The sequence below is a fragment of the Volvox carteri genome (genome assembly GCF_000143455.1).
Source record: "Volvox carteri f. nagariensis unplaced genomic scaffold VOLCAscaffold_43, whole genome shotgun sequence".
Classification (NCBI taxonomy): Eukaryota; Viridiplantae; Chlorophyta; class Chlorophyceae; order Chlamydomonadales; family Volvocaceae; genus Volvox; species Volvox carteri.
The window spans coordinates 682,435-691,695 of record NW_003307586.1 but is presented as its reverse complement, the minus strand read 5'-3'; the positions used below and the strand labels follow the sequence as shown (position 1 = coordinate 691,695).

Here is a 9,261-nt window from a genome sequence, read left to right as displayed (position 1 = left end):
GCGGGCAGTTATTGTTCAGTTGATGGCGGAGATGTTGGCCATGGAGGGCGAGTTCCAGGCCAACAAGATGTGGACCAAGGCGGGCAAGTACGCGTCATTTAAACCACCCGAGGAGGGATCTGAGGTGGGATGGGGGGCTGGAGGGCCTGGTGGGCCTGGGGCTGGGGCTGGGGCTGGTGGCGGCGGTGGGCTATACGTGCGTATGGGGATGTGGGGATGTATGCGTTTTGTACATGGTCGTCGAGGTGACATACTTACGCACAAACATATACACACAACCTACATGCGTACCTGCATACATACCTACATTCCCGCAACCTCTGTGTCATGATGCACTGTGGGGCTGTGTAGATGGGTCTCAGCGCGCATGCACAGAGTTTTGTGAGGGGGCGGGCAGGTTGACGTTCGCAGTGCGGCCCCCGCCAACATGGGAGCTGGACAGCGCCAGTGATCCCATCACCACCACCACCACCATCATCACCACCACCACCACCATCATCATCACCACCACCACCGCCTCCTTGAGACCCAGTGGTGGTGGTGATGGGCGGAATAATTGGGTAATCACATCTTGGTGGATCATCTGGCAATGTGGTGGCGGCGTCGCGTGTATGTCTGTATGTCTGTATGCACGTATGCCCGTCCCGCAGCGCTTCAGTGCCCTGGCGATGGAGCTTATGGGTGGCGGCCAGAGCGGGGATGTCAGCTCCACCATCAAGCGCTACTTCAAGCAGCTCTGCAGCGAGGTAGGCCTGTTCTGTGTATGCATGTATGTATGTGCGGGCTTTTGGGGTGGCGGGTGGTGTGGTCTTATACCATGCGCATCACGAAACACATACAGATTTACATACTTGCATACACGTGCACCCAGGACCGCGCCGAGTTGGTTTTGGAGTACGTGTTGACGGCCGTCCGGAGGAACCACGGCAGGCTGGTCGAGATCATGATCGACCGCATCTGCGCCGACTGCCCCCACGTGCTGCTGGCGCCGCGGTGGCACGAAACCCTGGAGCCGCTCGTCACGGCCTTCCCCTCGCTATTCCACCGCCTGCTGTACAACCTGCAGGTGACGTACAGGGTCATGTGGGAGGAGGCAGCGGAATTGGGTTTCGACGGGGTGCTCCCTACAACCCTTTTTTGGTTTGCGTTTTTGGTAGTTGTAGGTGTGGTTGTGGGTGTGGGGGATACGAGGCCTTGTCTTATTCCGGCAGCCTCCTCCTCCTCCTCCTCGTTATTGCCGTCACCTGACGGAACGCGGCCTTTCCTACAGACTGGCCGTGATGGCGCACGTGCTGCTGCTGGGGGGATTGTTTGTTTGTAGAAGTGATTTTGTGTGTGTGTGTGCACATGCCGTACGTGCTGTGTTGCAGGACATGCGCGACGAGGACGTCCGCGGCTTCGTTCGCGGCTTCGTCCGCTGTCTCAATCCGTCCAAGCTGGCGGCCCAACCGGGGGAGCGCACTCAGTCAGTGGCGGCAGGCGACGTCGGGGCGGCTTTGCTGTCATTACGGCGTGGGGAGGGGGACGCTGCGGGGGGTTATGGCGCCGGCGGGGCGGCGGCTGTCAGTCGGGCACATGCTGTGGACCGCGTGAAGCTGCTCATCTACCAGCAGCTGGTTGAGGGCCTGAAAAAGGTGGTCTGAGGGGAGTTGTTAAGGCTGGGGTAGGGGAGTTCCGTTCCGTGGGAGAGTGTGGGCTCCTTAGCACTGGGCAGCTGGGCAGCTGCTGCCTAACAGCGCCCCTGCCCGTTGCGACCTCTCTCCGGGAGCTGGGCTGCCAGTCGCATTGCACCCCACCCCTCTGTCTCAATCCCTGCCCCCTGCACGACTTGGTGCCGCAGGTGAGCTACCGCATCATCAAGACCTTCTTCGAGGAGTCCGATCAGCGGCTGCTCAACGACATGGCGCAGTTCCCCATCTTTGCGGAGTTCGTGGGGCTGGTGGCCAACATGGACACGGGGAAGGTGGGGCAAGGAGAGGGAGAGAGGAGAGAAACAGAGGAGGGGGAGGGGAGGGTAGGGGAATGGGAGGGAAGAAGAAGTCTTCGCGATGTTGCTAGTAGTCATATGGCGATAGCGGAAAGCTACCTACCTGGCCGCCAAGACTAAAATAAAATGCGGAAAGAAGGAACAGCAGGATAGCCATCCTTAATATTCTTAAGGTAAGTGTAAAGGCGGCAGAGAACAAAAAGTACCAAAAGCTGATGTGAGTAACGAGAAAAAGTGGCGACGTTAAGCTGGCGAAAAGGTATTTAACGCCGGCCTGGCGGCGGGAGGAAGGAACAAAGGCAAGAACTCTGGCTGGTAGGCCGCTGCTAATAAGCTGCTGGTAACTAAACATGCAAGTGCTCCTCCCAACCCCATCACCTAACCCGCCCCTGACCCGACCGACCCAACCATCCCAGTCCGGCTATAACCGATCGACGCAACGGTATTCACCGACGAAGCTTGAAGGAGGGGAGGGGGGAAAAGACGAACCACGAACGAGTGAAGCTGCTGCCAGGGCAAGAGTGTACCAGACGTAGAAGGGAGGGCAGGAGGGGGGAAGAAAGGGAAACTTACATACACACAGGGATGCAACTTATCAACAATGTCAGCTATGGGGAGGGGAGAAAGACGGGTAAGACCAGCTGCTGGCCTGCTGGCATGAAACACGATCCTCATGAACACATGAACACATGCGTGCTCCGCTTCTACTGCGATTGCTGCGGTCGCCCGCGGCGGCACTCTTGGGTGTTGGCATTAGCTGCGACACCCTCCAACATGTCGACTGCTCCGCGCCGTACATACATGCCGTACTTCTTGGTCCTACCGCCGTACGCGACCGGCGATAATGAGCCAACCGTACATTCGCCCATCCCATGGCAACAGGCGGCGGAGTCCGACAGCAGCCGACAGCTGCTGCTCGAGTTCCTGCGGCCGCGATCTTCCCGGGAGAACATGTACGACATGCCAGCTGCCTCCGCCACCGCTAACATCGCTCCCACCACTGGCAGCCCCTCGCCCTCATCGCGACAATACCCCGCCCCGCCCTCGATGAAGGTGTCGGGGGGCCCTGGGGGATGCGCCAGGTAGGGGCCGGCGGCCGCCTCGGCATGTGGGTCGCGGTAGCCCAGAGCCCGGGAACCAACCCAGCGAGGCATTCAAGGGTGCTGTAGGGCCCTCAGTGCTGTGGGATGGAGGGGGGGCCTTCCTTTTGATGTTTAGATCTCTGACTACCAGTCGACCAGCCAGCCAGCCAGTCAGCAGGCCGGCCGGCTAAATATATATACAGTATACACTGCAATCAGGCTGTGTGTGTGGTAAGTCCTCCTTCCTTTCTTCCTTCCCGTCCTTTTCTCGTCCGCACCGATTGCATCCTTTTAAGCCGAGTCAACACACATACATACGCGCACGCACACGTAATACCGCTCTGCGCCCTCTCTGCACCGACCCTCCGCCCTTCGCACGGCACTACGTCATTCCCCAACCCGTCGTTCCATATCCCGCAGCTTGCACAACAACAACAACAGCACCACCACCACCACCACTGCCACTGCCACTGCCACCACCACCGCCACCAGCACCACCAGCGGCGCTACCAGTCTCCCACCCGCCACTACCAATGCCCAGTCCAAGGTCACCTCGTGGGGGGAGACCGGCTGTGTTGACGTCGTCAAAGCCAATCCAGCAAGCCCAGTCAACTGGCTGCGAGGCTATCGGTGTTCCCAGAGCAGAGGAAGGGATGCCAAAGGTGGCAAAGATGCCGCATCCCAAGGAAGCCACCACCAGCAGCAGCAGCAGCAGCAGCCGGGGGGGTTAACGGTGCGGGCGGCGGCTGAGCGCTGGTCAGCTCGGTGCTTGCAGACGCTCAATGTGCGGCGTGTGCTGCGGGCGGCGGTGATTGCTGGAAAGGCGGATAACGTTGAGGCCGCGGTGGGGAGCTTGGTGGGGTGGGTGGAGACTAACAGCCTGGACAGGAAGGTAAGGTGTGCTGGCCGTGGGGAGGTATGTCCTTACAAATGGTGCGTGTGCGCGCGCGTGTGTGTGTGTATGTGCATGTGTCCACGTGTGTGTTTTATGTGTGTGGAAGGACATGTTACCCCCCCCATCACCCCCAACCCAACGCACCCACCCACACCCCACGGGCCATTGCCCCCACCGCAACCCCAATGGTCACGTCGCGGCTCAGGCTGTCTTCCTGGCGGGTATCACAGCGGAGCTGGTCAAGGCGCTGGCAACCCGCTTCCCAAGCGCCTGCGCCATCCTCCTGAACCTGGTGCGACGAGATCTGCGCTGCCGGCCGCCAACCAGTCGAAACCCTTACCGCGCGTGTGTCTCCGTCCCCAAACACCGTGTAGTGCTGCTGTTGATGTTGCTGCTGCCGGTATTGCTGCTGCTACTGCCGGTTGCTGCTGCTACTGCCGGTTGTTGCTACTCCTGCCGTTGCTGTTGTTGCTGCTACTGCTTCTGGTTGCTGTTGCTGTCGTTGTTATTACTTTGTTTTCAGGTTAGCAAGGACGTCTTGGAGCAGCTGGACACTCTGCAGGTATCCGCCAACGTGTTGTACGGCAAGGATCACCTTGTCAAGTGTAGCCACGTCAGAAACCACTTCACGTGGAGGGAGCAGGAGCTCAGGAAGCTTCGTAGCGTCGAGGTACGTTGTACGAATGGGTACGTCGTAAGGTTGAAACGTCGTAAGCGTGTTCCGGTTGCGTCTCCCAGGCCCTGCTTCTGTTCTCACCTCACCTGCACACAGGATCTGGTTTGTACCGGTTTGTTGCAGTTGGTGTGATCTTGTTCATATGTTCGCCGCCTTAAAGAAGGAAACGGCGATGTCTTTGCTGTACTGCGCAGGGGTACGACGATCACGTGGTGGATGCGCTGGTGGATTACGGGGTACCGTTTGAATGCGTGTACAAGGCGGCTGTGGAGATGGGCGACGAGCCAGGCGAGCATGCGACGCCCGACCACTTCGCTGCGCTTATCGAGCACGGGTTCACGGGCCCTGAGCTGAAGCAGCTGATCAGTAACGGCATCCGCCTCGCCAAGGTCATTGGCTACATAGAGGAGTGCGCCAAGGTGCGGCTGAGGGGGGGGTTGGGGGGGTCACCATCACCAAGTCCGTTTGTCAGTCAGTCAGTCAGGAGGGGGAGACGGGGGGTGAAGAGGGCGAGGGGTGGGGGGGAGACGGGGGTCGAGGGAAAGGGTTCTCTCACCCTGCGGAGTGTGACACGGGCTGAATGTGAGTGTGCGGGGAAGTCCAGCGGCCCTCCACCACCGACCTACCCACGGCCCACCCAACTCCATTTCTACGCCGGTGGTGGGGGTGTGCGTGTGTGTTTTGTTGCAGCCCCCGCCCGCCGGGTTGCCACAGGAGCTCATGGACAAGCTGCTGAATGTTGCTATGCCGGTGTTGTTGCGCGACATGCTGAAGGAGCGGCTCAGTCCGCGTATTGTGGACATCATCCTGAGGGAGGGTGCGTCACTAGGGGGGTGGGGCAGAATGGGGGGTCCTGCTGCCCGGGGGGTGAGGGTGTGGGTGTGTGCGGGTGCGGGTGTGGGTGTTGGGGGGGAGGTTATGCTGGCCGCCGATGAGGGTTGCGGGCGGGTGTGATGCGGTGGGGTGTCTGGAGGGGTTGGTACTCCAGGTTGGGTGCGTCCCTGCAGTAGTCGGATATCTGACTCTCGCGGCGCGTCAGGGTAGGAAAGGGTCTTGGTAGAGGGGGGGGACGCCGGGCCATCCTACAGAGGGCTTACAGAGGGTTCGCCGGCATAAGGGTCTTGGTAGAGGGGGGAGGAGCCCATCTCGCGGCGCACTCACCTTCGCCAGCCCTCCGTGTCACCCCCCGCCCAGCCCCGCCACGACCCATGTTCCAACTGAACGCCAACGATTACCGCATATCGGTATTGACCTCCCTTTGCGTGTGGAATGTCTATCTTGGAGATGCGCTCGCAGGGAAGATGTTTGAGACGACCAGGTACAACAACTTCCGACCCGGGTGCCCGCTGAGGGAGGTGTACCCGGAGCCGCTGTTCGTACCAACGTACACGCACCATTTCGTACAGGTGCAGATGTTGTAGTGCCGCCAAAAAAATCCGTGCAGCGCTAGGCAACTATATATATATATAATGTTTACCACCGGCGCTTCCAAGATGTGTATAGGACTGTACTGCATTACCACACGCTCTCCGAGCCAACCAGCTCGCTCTACTCGTTCCCATGTCGAGATCCCGACGGTGTGGGACGGCATGGTGTTCCATTGCCCACCGAACCATCCCTTCGGTGAAAAGGGTTGCGACCGTGGAGTATAAGCATGTGTGGCGCGCACGTGACGTACGTGACGTACGACACACACGCCGTACATACGCCAAAAAGGAAGCCGCGCCGATGTGGTGCATGGCCGGGCCCATGTTTGTATGATCTGGCGTCTGTCGCCTGTCAGCGCACAGTCCCACCCCGGGTTGTGCACACCCCGGTTACTTGCTGGTGGCTTGGTCTGCCGGCCGGCCCGAACCGCCTTTTTGTCCGTCCATTCTCAGCCCATTTGATTCCCGGCCCGGCTATTATCTGCTGCCTTACCAAATGAGTATTGTAACAATTGTAACTCAGCAAAGGCGCAACCCTGGATGCTTAGGTTGGCTTTTTGAGTCGTTACAGTCGTTATGGTGTGTAAGTAGTCGGCCGCGCCTTCCTTGCCCTCACCCTTACCGCCCCTCTGTACCCCCTTACGGCCCTGGCACACAGCTACTGCTCATCAGCTGGGGACGCGGCGTCAAGAACTCCCACGGCAAGCTCACGCGGCAGCCCTGGGCCAAGGACTTCATCGACACGATCTTTGAGCCCAACGACCCGCTTTGCACCAAACTGAAGAGCGCGTACGACAACAAGCTTACTGATACACATGTACGGCATGGTTCTGCCTGTTGTTGTTTGAGAAGCAGCCAGTTTTGTCGTCCTTGAGCCAGCTGCCCCCTGCTCGGCCCCCTGCTCGGCCCCCTGCTCGGCCCCCTGCTCGGCCCCCTGCTCGGCCGTTGCCTTTGTTGTACCAGGGCCCATCTTTTCGTCCCAACACCTGTGAAGCGCGAGACGTCTCTATCCCGCCTGATGCACTTGGTTGTGATGTACATCAACCCCTCCACCCCTCCCCACCCCTCCACCCCTCCACCCCTCCACACCTCTCCACCCCTCCACCCCTCCACCCCTCCACCCCTTCAGGTATACATACAAGATACTGGCGATGGCGATGTGGGGGAGACGGGCGTGGAGGCCCCCGGGCCCAGCGGTGTTGGCGGCGAGGCGTCCGTGCAGCTGCGTGCTCAGAGCACTCGCCAAGAGCGCGAGCAGGCGCTTCGGGAGCGGCGTCTGGAGCACGAGAAGCAGGTCCGGCACGTACGGCATTTGCTCAGGTGTGGCGGAGGTGGAGGCAACAGCACCAAAGGGCGTTATGCAATGTGTCTTGCACTGCTGGTTCGTGCTGCCCGAGTGAGGGGAGATAATTAAGCATAAAAAGAAACACCTACCTCCTAGTCATGGGCCACCCTGTCTTAGTAGCCTAATAGTAGCCTAGCAGCCTGCAGCAGCCAATAAGTCCAGTGTGATCCTTCGACCTTCGTGACATGTGGGACACATGCTAAACGCTGACGGCCGTTCTTGATGTGAGACATGGGCATCGCTCAATGCCCGTGCTGAGAGAGACATCCTCGAGCAGCGATGAAAACCGCATCACGCGGCCTCCCTTCCCCCTGGGGGATCTCCTGGACCGGCTGTCCGGGTCCAGGTCGGGTCGTTCTTCTGTCCCTGCCATGATGCCATGATGGTGGATGCTAGGCATGCCCCGCGCCCTCACCCCTTACCTTCCCTACTCCTGCGCACACGCGATAAAACATTATCATCGCAACCAATCTCTAGGCCCCACACGACGTGCATGTACCCGAGCAGTGTGTCATTTCAGTGTGTATTGATTGTCGTATGCTGTACCCCATGCCGCACCCGTATCGTTTATAGCATCTTCGTGAGCCGGCCGCTGTTGCTTCACCGCTGGCCCGTGTACCTGGCGGCGCACCTGTGGCTGCTGGCGCAGTCCGCTGTGTACACCTACTGGCAGCGGCTGGAGGACTTGTACTCCCGGGCGCGGGCCAGGAGGTTCGGTTACCCGGTCGACCCGGTTCAGAAGGTCGGAATGGGAACCATTGATGCAGCGGTACTGGTGAGTGAGTGGTTGGGTAGGTGGTTGGGTAGGTGGTTGGGTAGGTGGTTGGGTAGGTGGTTGGGTAGGTGGTTGGGTAGGTGGTTGGGTAGGTGGTTGGGTAGGTGGTTGGGTAGGTGGTTGGGTAGGTGGTTGGGTTGGTAATTGAGTGGTTGGGGGTTTTGAGGGGCTGGAGGGTAACTGGGTTTGAGCGGGGGTGGAGTTGCGGAAGTGGGTCGCACGCTGCTATGGTTGGCGAAATAGTTCGGTTAGTTCGGCATAATATACTTGCGATAGTATAAAATATGTTTCAATTTCCTTGCGCGTTTTGTGATATCTCTTTATTTCGAACAGCCTTCGGCCCCCTCAGGGCTCTTGGGGCCCCACATCAGGGCTAACGCGAAGGGGGGTAACGCGACTACAGAAGGGGGTGTAAAACACACACACACACACATATACACAGATGAGCACGTAACGGGCCTTAGGTACTGCTATGCACGACATTATCGGTGTGTTTTAGGTAAAACACTGAAGGTACGTGTTACGTCCCCGCCACCACTCACTCATTCGCCGCCTGTGGGTCCCCACTGCCATGTTCCTCATGTGCCACCGGGGCCCCACACCCCTTAGGTAATTCCGTTGTTGAGCTTCTTCCACCTGGGGGTGGAGGACATGCTAACGGCCCTGGTGGACGCCGACGCGCCCTCCTCATGGTTCCATTTCGCTGTCGTACGGGCGCTGTACACCGTGCATTGGAGTGAGTGACTGTGTGTGTGGGGGGGGGGGCGGCCCCCGAGCTCGTGGATTGTGAACCCTGCGGCAGCGCGTGTATAGGGATTTGGCGACTTCAGCGACCTCTCTCTCCTTACACCACCCCCATCACGTCTCACCTTTGTTCCCCTCATCTGCACTGCCCTTGAAAATTGCCCTTTTCTGACCCACCTCCTTCCTCCCACCTCACACCGCTATATGTTTTCATCGCACCGTTCACCTTGGAGAGGCGCACTTCCTCTTTTCCTGCCGGCGTTGCGGGTTCACTTAGTTTGGCGTTTCCGGGTTCCTAGGGTGATCCTAGGTTTGCCGTCCTCCTCCCTC

At 59.3% G+C, this 9,261-nt stretch overlaps 1 protein-coding gene across 1 annotated transcript in view; it reads left to right on the top strand.

The window, feature by feature from the left end:
• VOLCADRAFT_95366 (uncharacterized protein) overlaps nt 1-9,261 on the top strand; it is a gene marked incomplete at both ends in the record, with an annotated part of 24,930 nt that overhangs the window by 12,402 nt on the left and 3,267 nt on the right. Inside the window, 17 exons of the mRNA XM_002954505.1 lie at nt 47-124; nt 651-746; nt 872-1,066; nt 1,371-1,634; nt 1,841-1,963; nt 2,870-3,069; nt 3,562-3,961; nt 4,170-4,256; nt 4,488-4,634; nt 4,737-4,766; nt 4,835-5,059; nt 5,355-5,457; nt 5,835-6,046; nt 6,726-6,884; nt 7,197-7,387; nt 7,986-8,187; nt 8,797-8,913. Coding sequence (XP_002954551.1) covers nt 47-124; nt 651-746; nt 872-1,066; nt 1,371-1,634; nt 1,841-1,963; nt 2,870-3,069; nt 3,562-3,961; nt 4,170-4,256; nt 4,488-4,634; nt 4,737-4,766; nt 4,835-5,059; nt 5,355-5,457; nt 5,835-6,046; nt 6,726-6,884; nt 7,197-7,387; nt 7,986-8,187; nt 8,797-8,913 — 2,829 coding nt within the window. The remainder of the gene's footprint in view (nt 1-46; nt 125-650; nt 747-871; nt 1,067-1,370; nt 1,635-1,840; nt 1,964-2,869; nt 3,070-3,561; nt 3,962-4,169; nt 4,257-4,487; nt 4,635-4,736; nt 4,767-4,834; nt 5,060-5,354; nt 5,458-5,834; nt 6,047-6,725; nt 6,885-7,196; nt 7,388-7,985; nt 8,188-8,796; nt 8,914-9,261) is intronic.